Source organism: Crinia signifera, chromosome 19 (assembly GCF_055691185.1).
Source record: "Crinia signifera chromosome 19, ASM5569118v1, whole genome shotgun sequence".
Taxonomy (NCBI): Eukaryota; Metazoa; Chordata; class Amphibia; order Anura; family Myobatrachidae; genus Crinia; species Crinia signifera.
The window spans coordinates 112,155,638-112,172,346 of record NC_139226.1 but is presented as its reverse complement, the minus strand read 5'-3'; the positions used below and the strand labels follow the sequence as shown (position 1 = coordinate 112,172,346).

The 16,709-nt window shown below is 41.7% G+C and overlaps 1 protein-coding gene across 2 annotated transcripts in view; it reads right to left on the bottom strand.

Moving 5' to 3' along the window:
* The window catches only part of LOC146042899 (uncharacterized), an 83,932-nt gene that overhangs the window by 19,911 nt on the left and 47,312 nt on the right, over positions 1 to 16,709 (bottom strand). For both annotated transcript variants that reach the window (XM_083163183.1, XM_083163182.1), the window contains exons 5-10: positions 16,002 to 16,097; positions 11,353 to 11,434; positions 9,245 to 9,382; positions 8,053 to 8,117; positions 6,927 to 7,116; positions 2,043 to 2,186 (exon numbers count right to left, since the gene is read on the bottom strand). In XM_083163183.1, the coding sequence (XP_083019309.1) occupies positions 2,043 to 2,186; positions 6,927 to 7,116; positions 8,053 to 8,117; positions 9,245 to 9,382; positions 11,353 to 11,434; positions 16,002 to 16,097 (715 nt within the window). The remainder of the gene's footprint in view (positions 1 to 2,042; positions 2,187 to 6,926; positions 7,117 to 8,052; positions 8,118 to 9,244; positions 9,383 to 11,352; positions 11,435 to 16,001; positions 16,098 to 16,709) is intronic.

The following is a 16,709-nucleotide window of genomic DNA, read 5'->3' as shown; positions in this document are numbered from 1 at the left end:
GATGTGTGGCGGTAAGGGGGTGCGGTTGTTAGAGAATCTCCCCCAGAGTATTATTGGTTGCTATTGGCAGGCAACATCACCTCTTCATTTTGAGACGTTTTAGTAAATGTACCCCTATTATGTTAACATGCAGTTTTAGTGATGACACACAGTAACACACTCCTTTCTTTACAAACCGCTTAAGAGGAGAATTTCTAATGAATTAAGAATTGAATGTCTATATTTTATATGCCAAACACACCTGCACTTAACTAATCTGAGTGTCTCTGAGTCCCGTCTTACAGCTTCCATCTCAAACTTGGGTCCCAGAAAGAGGCAAAATGTAATTTCTCCAGAGATGACTCTTGGATTGCATATAAAAGTCCCTCCCCAGTGATCAGGTGATCAGACACAATTTCACACATGAAAGAGCAGGGAGAGGGTGTCACATATATAATTGTTCTGATCTTCTTATACCCTTGTGGGTAGTATCCCCGCAAAATATGATTATTTAAAATGCTACCTTTTCTGTTCCTTGTGTATAAAAAAAAATAGCTTATGCTTATCTCTTAATAATAAAATAAAAAAATCTACATAGTGTAGTAGTTATTGTCAACTACTAAGGAAGAGGCCCATGTGCCCAGGCCTCCTTCATACGGGCCCATTTCTCTCTGCCGAGAGTAGAGTATGAACACTAGAGCGCTCAAATAGTGCAGCGGCCATTTTTCGGGCAATTTCTGCAGCACTTCTAGCGCCGTGGCTGGACTTTGGACAGTAAAGTTAAAAAATAAAATGGGTGCAGAGTGCGCAGTATGGGCCCCCCTGATCAGGCACCCGTGTGCACCACATACATTCCACCCATTATAAGAATTCCCACGTCATGTAGACTCCAAAAATCGTAAGGGAAAAAATAGTTTAATTGCTGGTGTAAATTAAAAATGTCTGCAAGGTAAAGGTAACACTCCACCCCTTCATTCCCTATATGATTGTACATTCTCTTGGTGTGTGGTGGCAGTTAAGTTCAACTACAGTAGCTTTGCTCCTGTCATGGTTAAAAAATAAAACCAAACTTGGATCAATCAATAGAATATCAGGAGAATATCAGGAGAAACAAGAACAGATGCTGCCAGTCATAGCACTTCTCCAACATCTATTAAAGTTGGTCAAGGGGAAAGAAGGTGTAAAGGGGCCTCAGATGCACACATTTCACAATCTTAAAGAAAGTATGACCTCTTTTTATCATGGTAAAAGGTAAAGTTGCCTACATGCAATACACCACACGCAGTAACAAGGAAAAGCTCAGACCATGGCTGATCATTGTAAACACAGCAATAGAGGTATAGAGAGTCTGCTGTAAACTCTTAGGGGGGTATGCAATGTGCCGCCGCTATTTCCGACATGGGAAATAGCGGCGGATCCTTATTCAATGCTGTCATTAACGACAGCATTGATGCGGGATCACGGCAGAACGGGCCCCACTTCAGAAGCTGTCGGGCCCGTTCTGCTGATAATGGCCGTGGATTGTCGTTATCCGGGCCGCAGATCGACAATCCATGGCCGTTTTCGCGGCCACGTCCCTTTGCGCCCATCGGCAGGTGGGACATTGAATCCCATCTGTTGTTATGCAGTTGATCTGACAGCAAACGGGCCAGGATCCCAGATTGCATACCCCTCTTAGTTTACAAGATATAAACAGACAGTTTTTGTGCATAATCAGGTTACAAATTAATAATTTAATAAAGCAAAACCAGTCAATTTTTAAAAAGCAGCACAGCCAGTTCCATGCACCATCTGAAGCTCGCTCTGAACCTTTACATAGAAATAGCATGTACTGTAGTTATTACACTAGAACTCTGATTAAAGGCTGGTGCTGTACACCAGAGTGGCAACACTAGTCTAGTGATACGAACGCTTCCCAGAAAAGCTTTCACGATAGGTAAAACCAACTCAATCTCATGATAAAGGCTCTTTCCTGCCAAGCATCTCCTGCAAAACGTGTTCGCCGAAAATGCTCTCTGTGGCCCAAGCCTAATAGTCACGTTAAATTATTACACAGCAGTCACCTGTTTTTTGTGAAGTTCAGTGAGCTGATTATCACTGGTCTTGAGGACAGCAATAACAGTATCTTCCATTTCCTCATTGATCAGACTCTGAATAAGATATTCTTGTAGTCTGTCATGTTCAATTTCCAAGTTTAACTCTTCTACCTGGAAAAAAAATGTAATGATTTAGTATAGAAATTAGGTAATAAATATAAATACTGAAATATAAGTGATTCACTATCAACCATGCCCCAATACACACACACACATCCCAAATGAAAACACTCATATTATAAACATAAAAAAAAAACATAAAAAAATATTTGAATTTGTAAGCTATAATGTAGACGCTTCTCTGCTTTTCCCTGATGTACAATTTATAGGAGATTTTTATTTTCAAAAAGTTTTTATCGGAAGTATTAGTACAAAGTATATAGTTCCTAAAGTAGTAGGCAATCACAAACTACCAATATTAGGTTACAGGAGGTAAACAATATGGTATACAATGATATGAACAATACACATTTTGGTACTTGTGTATTATCACGGCGCCCATCGCATCGCATTGCATACCACTAATTAAGGCATGCGATGGACCCGATTTCAGCCTTCTCCCGGGCTGAGTATACAATTTTAAAGTTGCGTTGCATCGCATTCCATTATAATGGCATGCGATGCGACGCGATTTCCCATTGATTCCCATGTTAAATGGCCCCCCCAGACCAGATTTTTAATTGTACACCCACCCTGATGGGTAATTAGTATGTGAAATGCCCCCACATTGTTAACGGCCCCCCACTATGAACACCATCCTGAAGCGTGGCGAGCGCATCGAGCCCGCGAGGGGCGGCGGTACGCGTCCTCCGACCTTTTCATACCCCCACTATCCACGTCAGCGTGGAGTTGATTTTCTAAAGTGTGGCGAGCGCAGCGAGCCACCAAGCCTGAAGCGTGGCGAGCGGACGCGCATAACTTCACAGGCATTTAATATTCTAATTACCCATATACAATAAAAAATCGGGTCGGGGGGGGGGGCATTTAACATGGTAAGAAGGCATCTGGGTGCCTGTACAATTAAAAATCGGGTGAAATCGCATTGCATCGCATCGCATGCGATCATATCACATGCGATGCGACGCGATTTTTCATTGTACAATGCCCTGCGATGGAAATTGTGGGCGCCGTGATAATACACAAGTACTCACATTTTTTTAAGGACAAGTCTCTCGAAGCCTAAAATAGTGTGTCAACTAAAGTGGTGGGTCTATAGCTTTCAGTCGTGTTAGGTACCAGGTTGCTGAAAAGCATTTAGCAATTAATAGTCTGGTCTAGGAGATTCTTTTTAACAGAATAAGAATCTCAAACTTTTTAAAAAGTATTTTTAAAAAGGACTAAATATCAAAGACGTTGCTGTGAACAACACAAGCAGATTTTGCAGAATGGGATACATTGTTCGGCTAGGGTATATTAGGTTGACAATGTCCAGGTCGATGACAAAAACATTGACATGTACAAGGTCAACAGTTTCAAAAGTTTGATGTTGTAACGGTCGAGACATAGAAAGGTCCACATGCGTTTTTCACTTTTTTGGTGCCAATGTTTACTGTACATCTGGTAATGTGGACCCCCAATTAGTGTACCATGTCCAGGGCCGGCGCTACCCACTCAGCAGCTCCTGCAAAGCAGGGAGGCGCCATGCTGAAAAGGCGCTGTCTCCCTCCCTGCTCTGCTAAAGCTGCCTCAGCCCTCACTGTCACTGCCTCCTGCACGCCCCTCCTTTCCCCCTCAGTCACAAGAGGGTTGTAATGGTGTCCTCAGCATCCTGCCTACGCAGATAGAAGGGGAGGGACTGCAAAACAGCAAAAGAACAGTGAGTCTTTTATTATACATGTTTATAACAAATTTTTTGATAATTGTAGATTTTTTTTTATATTAATTTAGATACTTTTTAAATAATGGGCTGGGTTATGTGCCTAAAGGTGGCCATACATGCTGCAATAGCAGCATGCGATGCGATGTGCGCTCCCGCGGGCATCGCATCGCACAGTACAAAAAGTATGTGCTGCACATACTTTTTGTACTGCTTTCGGATCGCATCGCACACACATTGCATGCATGCCGTGCGATGCGACCTAGCCCATAACATATGTAATTCTCGCAGTGTGTATGGGCACCTTTAGTGCCTGCAACATTTTGCGGACACAGCACTGAGATGGTGTATGCATACATGTACATGCACCTGAGATCCTCCATAGGATCGCATGTTGCATACGCTCCCACAATCGGGCTGCAGCTTGTTGCAATGGCAATGTGAAAGGGCGCAAACTTTATGGTTTGCAGGAGGGCGCCGGACACCCTAGCACCGGCCCTGACCATGTCCCCTCGCCAGGTTCCTCGCTCTGCTGCCACTGTGCTTGGCACTCAACCGCTCTTAATCGGAGTCCGTTTGGATGGTAAAGTATGAAAAAGTTAAAAAAGTTACAAAAAATACTACCAAAAACTCATGTCGACCGCAGCCATGTCGACATTTTGCTTGTGTTGACCTTTTCACCATGTTGACCATATGCATGTCAACCATATGGTGTTGACCTATGGACAGTTGACCTAGATGTTGTCAATCAACTGTAGCATCCTGATCCCACATTGTTCACCTCTTGGTTGACTGAATATCAGCATACACGATGAGTATGTTACTGTACATAATCCCCCATTTCTCCTGCACACTATTCTAGAGAGGGAGATCTGGAAGCTTCCAATCTACAGTAGCGATAAATTACATCTCAGTAGAGGTTTTATAATGAGCAATATGGAACTCAACCCACTCTCTTCAAATCTGGATGTACAGTACTAAGCATCCCCGAGTGCCGTATGACGGTCCGACAGTCGGGATTCCAGGGATCAGTATACATCAGAATCCCGTCTGTTAAATGCCGCAGGGATCCTGACTGACAGGGATTATACTCCCTCGTAGGGGTCCACGATCCCCATAGAGGGAGAATAAAATGTGTGGTGAGTACAGCAAATTATGCTCGACCCCGGTCGGAGAACTGTCGGTTGGGATTCCGATGTTGGTATACTAACCGTCGGAATCCAGACTGTCGTAGCGTCATACCACTCCCCCATTCCTTACTCACACAGTTCTATTATAACAATTTGCAGCAGGACTAAATATATACTTCTCGGATATTTGGAGGATGGAAATAAATAGAACTAATTTAATTGAGTAATTTTATGATAATTGCAATAGTTATATTTTACAGCCACATAAACATTGATCTCATTCAATATTATAATGCACTGTGAAATAAAATATATGTTAAGTTAGTATTGATAGAAGAATGAAATGCTTAAACTATCAGATATATTAGTTGTACAGTTACCCCCCATGCTCCAACTCTCAACATCTAAAGTTCCATGCTCTACAAACATTTGTAGCCTGATCAAAAAAAAATTTCAATATTTTTAATGAAGCAATGCATGTTGCTAACAATAAGAACATGCAATCAATACTTGTTTACAGTAAATTCTCTTATTTAGAAAAAAGGATAAGCGGGCATTGTCATCAAGTGTACAATATATGCCATATGTGATATAATTCAGAGCAGTAAGAGTAAAAAAGTATAATTGTAGAATTAATAATATACACAATGATAGTAGTGATTTGTCATTCAAACTCAGTACTCCTAATAGAGTTACATTGATACAGGTTGAGTATACCTTATGCAAGATGCTCGGGACCACAAGCATTTTAGATCAGGGATTTTTTCATTTTTTGGAATATTTTTTTTCTTCTATACTTACCTGTTCCCCTGATGGTGCCCCAATGGTCCCCCGACGTCCACGGTGTCCCCCGGGATCCACAGCGGCCTTCAGGATCCTCTTCGGCCTGACCCTGATGTCACCGGTGCGACCGTGCACTTGCGCAATGCACCCCTGGGACCGGAGATGCCGCTGAAGAGGATCCCGGAGGCCACCGTGTACATCGGGGGGGGGGGGGGGCGAGGTAAGTATGAAAAAAAGGGGTAGAGGAAACAAACAAAAAAACACAAAATATTCTGAAAAAGCACGGTTTTCAGAATATTCCGGGTTATGGAATAAACAGAAAAAGGAAACCTGACCTGTATATCTAATGGGAAAAAAAACAGTTAGTAACAAATTTGCTCCCTTCCCCTAACCCCACCCCCAAACAAGACGTGGGACAGTTAAAGATCTATTGGAGGATCACTATTCACTATACGAGTCATACATGTTGTGTGTGTAATAAGTATGGGATTAATGGCATTTGGGATAGTTGCTATTCAGCTTTCCCACATCTGATCCTGTTTTACCTCTAGGAATACGTAACCAGTTGCTCTGGTTTTATTATAACCCATTGCACGTGTATTTATGGTGTAGTAAGGAAATTAATACTCATACGTGCTGTCTGTATTTGTCATCGATACCAATAAGTATTTTACTAATCCTATTACATTGCTAACAAGGATAAAAAAAAACACACAAGCAAACCATACAGTCAAAGGGGGGGAGGGGGATTCAATTCTGCCCAAAAGTATTTTGGCTTAAAAATAGCAATTCAAATGCAGCACATTTTTTTTTTGGTCTGGAAAAAAAACTTTGGGGTCAAGAGCACATAGGATGGGAGATAAGTTGTCAGAACCATGTGTTTTCACATGCCGAATCACAAAAATGGGTCATTTATTGTGGATTTTTTTTTGCCTTCAGGGAAGCTGAAAGAAAAATCCCTGATAGTGCCGGCTTTTGGGGCTAATTAGATAGCCCCCGGGGGAGCAATTAGCCATAGTAAATTACTAAATTGCCCCCTAATTGTGTTCCTCTAGACTGGGACATAGCAAAACCCCTGGTGTGATCCACTTTACCTTGAGGAATAAAAAACAAGCCACTCACCAATGAGGATAGTTCTTCTTGAATTATTCTAGTGAGAATTTCATCTATAAAATCTTGAAGCACCATCTTCAGGAGAAGGTCATTTATAAAATCTCTTATCATCCTACGGAGTAATGGAGCAGACAGCTCTCTCAATATTTCAGCTAGAAGTTCATCCAGGAGACACAATGAGGTGGATTCCAGAGATCCCCTGTTATTAGAGAATGGATAATTAAGGGGGACATTAATTTTAATTGCTTGGTAAAATGGAAGCTTAATCCCTATCTGCCCCTACAGCCTCTTTACAGCTCCCTTTCCATATCCAGCAAATTTTGAAACTGATAATTTTGCTTTCACTTTCTGATCCTTTGAGTGGCCTCTAGTGGTCACTGGCGGTACTTCACCTCAGAGAGGTGAGGAGAGTTAGCCTTTTATATATATAGATAATATGATGCTTATGTAATAACTGTTGAATAAGAAAATGTTTTGCCTAAAAAGACTGTCAAAATGAATACTGAATAGGATAAATGGCAACACAGTAACCAATATACCTGTAACTTTAAAAAATATATTAGCTAATTTGTCATTTGTATCCCAGATGCATCACTGTTTACAAACACATTTTTACATGTTTAACCTTTGTAGTTTACTATAGACATCTACAGTATTCCCATTGTAATCTATGGCAGAACAGTGGTACAGTTGGTAGCACTCTGCTTCACATTGTTCTGTCTATGAGGAATTTCTATGCTCTCCCATGTTTGCTCCAGTCCATAAAAACATACTGGTAGATGAATCGGTTGCTGACAAAATTGTTCTGTGTTGCTTTGTGGGAAATTTACTGTAGCAAATAAACTGCAATTGGGAAGATTAATGGGAATGATAATATTCTCTACCGCACTGCATAATCTGGCGATGCTATATAAATAAATAATAATACGGTACAGCCTCTTAGGGCCATAACAAATTGACGTGATCTTTAGCAATGCAGAAAACATATATTAACTTTGGTAACCTTTTCCCCCAAATTACTAAGCTGAATACAGAATTGAATTCATAATTAAATCTGTAATGAAAAAAAAAAGAACACTTCTTTCTAACACTTGTTCACCTTCAATCACTTGGAATACGGGGATATACAACTCACCCATTCTGCAGGTTCCACCCTTTTGTCTGTCCTTTGCCATAGTATTTCTTCAGTGACAAACTTGTCTAAAATGCAATGAAAATAAACAGTTGTCATTAAACTCTACTTTAATTCTGATAAATTATCAAACAACAGCACCATTTATACCAGGGCTGGGCAACACCGGCCCTCCAGATGTTGATGAACTACACATCCCAGCATGCCTTGCATCAGTTTCAGCATGGCCACATAGCAAAACTAATGCGAAGCATCCTGGAATGTGTAGTTCATTAACATCTGGATGGCCGGTGTTGCCCAGCCCTGATTTATACACACAAATAGGAAGGAATAATTCAATCAATGTAAAATATACCTTGAGATTAATTAAAATAAATAAAGATGAGCTTATATTGGGGGGGAATTCAATCCTGGCTAAATATTTCGCCAGCGAAAAAATAAAACCGGCAAAGATTTGCCTGTCAGTAATCAATCACGGGTGTTTTCACTAGTTCTTGAGTACATTTTCGCCCATGCCGTTTAATGTTTTGTTTTGGGTAAAACGGCATTGGGCAAAAATGGGCTTAAAATGGCCACAAATTCGCCAAAACCATGTGATTTGTGGCATGCTGGATTTTTCACCCAGTCAAAAAATCGGCACGGACATTGATTATCGAATTTGCCCTAAAAATGGGCGCACAGTGACGATTTTTCACCAGGCAAAAAATTTGGACAGGATTAAATATCCCCATTGTCTCATAGGGCGGTATGCTCTAACATCCGCCGCCCCTCTCCGCTAGCTACCGCATTCATACTAATCACATATACACTAACATATGCGATTAAAAATTCAAAGAACAGCTCTTGCGATAATAGCTGTCCTTTGTGGTGCGGCGCCATCCCCAGACTCCAGGGTCTGAGACCCAGGAGTCCCTTTGCGAATGACCATGCCACTGATCCATGATGGAGCCCTCACACACCACTGCGAAGAGAAGCCCATAGGCTTCTACAGGGTATCACTAGCAAAAGCTGGCGATTCCCACTGCAGCGCTGCCCCTGGTGGAGGCATTAGAGCATATGAAAATGAGGTAAAAACCCAGATAATGGGGGGGTTTATTACATTTTCGGTTTAGAGAATCAGGCCCAGAATGCATATGGCACAAGGAGGCTAGATGTACAGTATAAGGATACATCTGCATCAATATAAAACCCTCACCTGTGAAGGATTATTAGTTATCGCCTCCATAAGGACATCTGGGAGAATCTTGTCCCGCAAGGCTTCGGACACAAAGGAGTCTACAAAGTCCCAGGCAAAATCTTGATTTTCTGTGAAATATCTATATTCCCCAAGCATCTAATAAAGAGAAAAACTCACATTAAAATACCCAAGTTACAATCTAGTGATCACTCTGGACATTATTTATTAATAGAGCAATTTTCAAAGTTTTAAATATTTCATGTCCATTGATTTTAAAAGGTCAAAGACACGTGTGGAGATGATGCTGAAATACTTCAACATAAGCATTCACTGGAAATCAAACTAAGAAAAAGCATTTAAGTCTATATTTAGGTAATATTTAAACTCCTCACATATTTGTTTTAGGAACATTCCTGTATGACCGCAGTCCACAAAGGTTCAACATACAAATCTATACTTGGGAAATGTTTCAATGCAGATACTTTGTATATATTTTTTTAAAACTGTGATGTACTGTAGGTGTAAAAATAATATACGGTATGTGCTTCAAAATTATATGCATGACATCAATCAATCAATCAATCCTACAATCCATTTTCTAATGTTAATTCAATTAATGTTAACTTTAGAAATGTTTTACTGAAATGTTGCTTATTGCAGTTAAGAAGAAACATGGCTTAGATAACTAAATGGACATTGAGGGATTTTGGGATAATTTTTATTCCACGTGTCACATCTGGATTCAATTCGATTGTACTGGTGCATGGCCATCTGTAAATATGGTGTCACCTATAAAGAGTATCTAAATGGGCAAATGGAATTCAATTGTAAGTGTATCTACATTTTCAAGTACTTTTATAGAAATGTACAATTAAATACAATTTGTCAGTGCTCATTTAAATATCTTCAACACAAAGAGCATCAATTGTCCATTGATAAAGTGAAGAGAGATAAAGTACCAGCCAACCAGCTCCTGACTGTAATGTAACAAATACAGGGGGAGATTCTCTAAAAATCTCCGCCCCCCTTCGCAATTATAATTATCGCATATGTTCTAACATATGTGATAATTATAGCAAAGGACAGCTCTTGTTTTAAGAGCTGTCCTTTGCGGTGAGAGTTGCCAGGTCCCAGAAGGTCCCGGCGGCTCCCCCCTCCCTCCAGCACCCGGCGCTGCTGCTGCGCCGGGCTCTCCTCCTCCCTGCACCCGGAAGAGGATCAGTGCAGGGAGGAGGTCACAGGTCCGGGCAGCACAGCTCTGTGCTGCCCGGACACAGGTGAGGGGGCGATGTGGGGTGGTGGGGGTTCGTGCGGGGTGTCGTTGCGGGGCGGCGGTGGGATGCGTTAGAAGCCCATTGGCTTCTATGGGGCATCGCCAGATTTTTCTGGCGATGCCCCCCGCTGCGGTAACCCGCTTACAGCATCCCAAAATGCGGTAAAAACCCGATAACGGGGTTTTTACCGCATTTTTAGCTTAGAGAATCACCCCCACAGCCTGGTAAAGTGACAGTTGGTAGCTGATAGATTGGTATTTTATCTGTCTCTACTCTCCAAGGATTGATGACTATGCCCCCAATAATTTTTTGCACATGGAATGGTATTAAGTGGGTCCTGTAGCTGGTCCATATTGAGCACTGAATGCCCTCTCATCAATGAGGCTACATTTCCAACACAATGGCCTCCATCTTTATTACAGCGAGTAACATGATCTGCCCAGTTCCTGTTGAAGGCAGAGAATTAAGGGTGGCTGTACAATGTAAAATCGCATCGCATCGCATGCCATTGTAATGGCATGCGATGCGACGCAATTTTAATATTGTATGGGAACGTCTTTAAAAGCCTTAAATCAGGTCGGTCGTGTCTGATCGGGTCCCATCGCATACCTTAAGTTATGGTATGCGATGGTACCCGACGGGCGCCGTGCTAGGAAACAAGTACCAAAAAAAATATCTGTACCTTTTTCTAATAAGTATATTTATAAATCCATTAGATAAATGATATGGCAAAGTTTGAAAACATGATGCTAATGTGTCTATAATAATATTTTAGGAGAGCAATAAGAAGGTTTCTGCATACACAGTAGTCTGGTCGGTGATAGGGATATGTCACCTGGAGTCATTACTTACTATGCTGGCCATAGGGTTCTCACGTTCTTTCTTCATTAACATCGTTTTATGGGAAAAAGAACCATATTTAGCACTTTTCCTCCTGGAAAATTAAAATCTGACATTTACATACAGGCTAAAAAGTGACATTTACAGAGAATTATCTCAAGGGCACAATAGAAAAAAAGTCACTCAACACATATCCATAACTCTATCCCTAATTGTTCTCAACCAGGCATAGCTTGCAGCAGGTGTTGGACTGGAACATGAAAGGCATACCCTCCAACATGACCCATTCCATTAGGTACAAAATGCTCTGTTCCTGGACTTCCCTGCCAGTGGCAGTTACAGAGGTGGGGCTCCAGCACAGTCCAATATTCAAAGAGGGGGGTCACATCAACTGTCAGTGAGTCAAGGACAGTGATGTTTGAGGTGACAGTAGGTGTGGCTCCCCTTTTTGAATATTGGACTGTGCTGCAGGCTCACATCTGTAACTGCCACTGGCAGGGAAGTCCAGAAATAGAGCATTTTGTTCCTAATGGAATGGGTCATGTTGGAGGGTATGGAAAGGCTCACTTGGGGGAATGACGTGGTAGATGCCTATTCTTAGGGGTGTCGCCAAGCCAACATGGCTGGAGGTTTGGCTAACAGGTAGAGAGTGCATAGTCTGTCCCCTTTTCTGAACATGGGGCACGTCTAGATTGAAAAATGTCAAATAACAAGCATGGTCAGCTGGATCGCTGCTTCGACGAGCGTGGCTACATCTGTGTCTATTTATACTCTGAAACATAAAGAAAAATGAAAGTAACAACATCAAGAGTAGAAGCCAATGTCAACATTTTATACCATTCCCCTTTCAAATGCCATATAAAATGAATATGATATCATGAAACTATACTGGGTATTCTGACTCACCATTAAGGTTGTTCCAGACATTAAAGCATATGTTATATCTATGGCTCTGATGCAAAACCCATACCGCCCAACTTTGCTAATCCCCAAATAGGGACCTGTCAGACAAAGGGGAGGGGCTCAGGGGAGAGTGGGTGAGGCCATGGGTAAAGGGGGCGAGGCCTAGTGCTGATTCTATGATTTTACGCCGCATGTCCAGTAGAGATGTGCAGGTTCGTATTTACCCGGAAGTCAAAACGGGATCTTATTGGTTATCGGCTGTTACATGATTTGGAGTGAAAACATGTGACAGCCGATAGCCAATAAAATCCCGTTTTGACTTCTGGGTAAATCCGAGGCCGCACATCTCTAATATCTAGCACTTTCCTAGCGACTGGGCAGCCCCCAGCCCTCTTACTGCCCTCCTTTTCTCTTCCCTGCACCAAAGCGATGTGATGCGCAGGTTCACGCCATCTTTTCAGGGATCTCCTGCTCCCCCTCACCCACGAGACATTGCCACCTGCTGGATGGACAGCGAGACAGTCTCCAAATAGCGGGAGTGTCCTGCTGTAATTGGGACAGTTGGGAGGTACGGCAAAACCATGTAGATCAGTGCTTTGGTCAAAAAAAAATTGGCAGTTTTGTGTTCTTAAAGAAAAAAATGCAGTAAATCAGCTTTATTTAAGACGTATATTTCTGCAAGTACAGCAGTGGCTTCAGTAGCTGTTTTTTCAGAGGGGTTTAAGGACGAAACCACATTATCTGTTACTGTGCAGAAATAATGTAAGACCCTGCTTTGTTCTTCTCATGTAGTGTTGTATCGCCGCTAATGGTTCTTTGCTGCTCCAGTAGGCTCTCCAGCATTTTGTATGAGCAGATGTTGTAGCAGCTTACACTGAGCTCAGAATTATGCCGTATTTTGTATGCTTTTGGCTCTCTGCTCTAAACAAAAATGTTACTTTCTATTTCAAGACTGTGCCCTAGGTTGACTCCATTTTCTGAAATTGCAATGCCTGTAATCAGTTCAAGAGGCATGAGATGTGTTTCTATTACACTGCATACTGCTGAAAGAGGTAATATAGACAAAAGCCTGGGACAGTGATTGCAATGCTGAATTTACAGAAGTGACGGGATCTAACAGTATTATATTATGCTCATTCTAATGGTAAATAGTAAGAAATCTGAATTTGTTTGCTGAATCGAAAAAACGCATAGAACCAAATGTATTAGCCTGTGAGTTGCAGGCGCTGTTGTAATACGGCCAAATTGTGCAGCTTGATTTAAAGTGACAATAACATAAAATACACAACCAAATTATTGTGTTGCCTGACATGAATCTGTTCTCAGAAACAATCTTTTACATTACAAATGTAACCTTGTGTTAAAGGGCATGCGTACGGGGTGATAATTGCCTGACATGAATCTGTTCTCAGAAACAATCTTTTACATTACAAATGTAACCTTGTGTTAAAGGGCCTGCGTACGGGGTGATAATAGCCCATTTTGTTAGCGATCTGTCTAGATCAGGGGTTTTCAAACTCGGTCCTCAAACCCCACACAATTCACTTTTTCCAGGTCATCCGACAGGTGCACAGGTGCATTCATTACCCACTGGCACATTTTAAAAGATCCACAGGTGGAGCTAATTATTTCAATTGTGATTCTGTGAAGAGACCTGCAAAACATGCACTGTGTGGAGGACCGAGTTTGAGAACCTGTGGCATAGGTTCCCAAACGCGATCCTCAGGGCACCCCAACGGTCCAGGTATTAAGTATATCCATGCTTGGCCACAGGTGACTTAATTAGTAACTCAGTCAGTCTGATTTAACCATCTGTGCTGAGCCATGGATATACCTAAAACCTGGACCGTTGGGTTGCCTTGAGGACCGCGTTTGGGAACCTCTGACCTGTGGTCTAGATCGCTTAGAAATGAAGCAGGGATCACTCCGTTTGTATGCCCCATGGCGATGGCGATACACAGTCCCGCACGTCGCCATGGCTGGCGCAGATCTTGACTACAGGTAGTCAAGACCTTGTCAAATTGCCTACTTGTGCTAACCCTGGTAACAGAACACTGGTTATCACAGGTCGCCCACACACACATATCGCTACGTGTGTATGGGCGATGTAACCAGCAGGTTACCATGTTTGCCGTTTATATCCGCAAAAAAAATTGAATTTTGTGGGACATTTTGTAGTGGTGTGTCATGGAAGTGTGGTCTGAATTAAATCAGACTATATAAGAGTGAATCCTCTCTATAAAACAAGAGTATTAAAGTAGTGGCACGAGGGCCATATGTAGTCTACAAGTAGATACAAAGCGGAACAGGAGCTGTTCCTGTATTTTAGCTAGTACACATTTTGGCTAGCTGGTCCTGGCTAGTAACAAAGACCAGACTGTGCCAATGATCCAGCCAGGGAGGATGTAACTATGGTGGCGTGGGAGGCAATGGGATCACTGCAAATCCTATTGCAGAGTGTCTGCACTAGCTAATCAGAGAGTGAGGAAACAGATGGTGGAGTGGGAAGACCTCTCAGCTGTCTCAATGTTCAGTCCCTGGATGAGGTCCTTGAATGAAGATTGTGTTCCAGCCCAGCGCCCCACCACACCTGCCATCCATGTCCAGACCTTAGCCGTGGTGAGTGACACTACTTTGTTGGAGGGAGAGAGGAAGGACAGATCTACAGTTCTTTATGCTATATGTGCCGAGTGGGCATAGTTGTGTAAGAGTCACTATTGCAGTGTGGGTTTAATATGTACAAAGCATTGGTGTGTGGCATAATGTGTATAAATGGTACTACTGTGTGGTATTAGGGGTAATACTGTGTAGCATAACATGAATTAGGAGTGCTACTGTGTGTCATAACTTGTATAAGGTATACTACTGTTTGGAATACCTTTAAAAAATGAACACTTCTGCGTGCTATAATGTGAATAAGGGACACTATTATGTAGTGTAATGTGAGTAAGAGTCGCTACTGTGCTGCATAATTTGAATTGAAGGTACAACTGTATTGCCATTCCTCTTTCTCATGAGACCATGCCCTTTTTGGTGCAATCTGCTCTTATTTAAGATATGGGGATGAAGACACTAATGCACTTTCTGGCACATGGCACCAAAATATTTACTCTAGCAGCTGAGGAGTGCAGCTGAGGCCATCCCCATCATGTGACCTCTTCCTCTGCACAACATGGGAAGGTCATTCACAGCTATATAATTACTCACAATGTTACTGAAAATGGACAGGAGAGTACCAGGCAAAGGAATGAGATAAAGATAACCAGTTTCATGTACCAGGGGCCAAGGAAAATTGGGGGATTATAATGAGTCTGATGGCATATAAGCAACATGTGAAAGAGAGCATTGTGTGGTATAATGACACAGTAGAGCACAATTTGAACTGGGGGGGCCTGTGTCGCATAATGTACCTGTGTGTGCACCTATTTGTGCATAATAAAAAACTCAAATATTCAGTACTGAACGACAAATTTCCCTGACTTTTGAGAATGGCCCATTTAGATAATAGTTAAATACTCATGCTCTGGAAAGTTGTGCCTCTGATTTCCCAGAATTAACTTACTTAATATTTATGAATAATGATTCAGGGAAATGTGTGCATTGCCTACAGTAAGTGGCCAAAACTTTGGTTTGTATAAACATTGCATCGAAATTTTACTTACCTGAGACCCAATGCTGAACAAGGGTTTCACAGCTTTTGACAACTGTTTATGCCACATACAGTATTTACATTATTTCCTCTAAGGAAGGCTACTCACCCCTCATGCCGCTTCTGCAGTTGTAGATCAATGTGTGGCTGGATGACTTTTTTGGTCTGTACATTAGATTTGGTCATGGAAGCACCATCTGTAAGACTGCAAATTAGGTTTAGATATTAGAACAGTAAAAGTAGACCATAAAAATCACATACTGTATTAACAGAAGAACACATGCACACACACACACACACACACGCACACACACACACACAAGTTTTGGGGTGAACAGTAATAGAAATGGGGTACAAGGTATAGGACACATATAGTGGGGTGCTATGTGAGTGGGACAAGTCTTACAGGTGGGAGTAATCAGTCATTATTTACAAGGAATCAAAAGGTGCCATTAATTGACCCAAATATCTAGTTATACACAGTTTTGTGTGACCTAAATTTTATGAGAGCATTTATTTTACACAAAAAAGATTGCTTATTACCATTTGTAACACATTTTAAGTAGCCCAAACCTTTTAATTATGACCTCTTTAATTTACTTCTATACTGCTCACATGTTACCTTGCCATTGTCGATGGTACCGGCTGATTTTCCCATTTTCTCCTGCACATTTTTGTTGGATAACATTGCAGGTCACCTGTTTTAGTGATTTTCTTTTTCACAGGATAGGTTGAAAAATGGGAGCACACATACACGCGATAGGCTCATACCTCCCAACTTTTTAAAGTTCCCAATCGGGACTCTTGCGTGTGACTG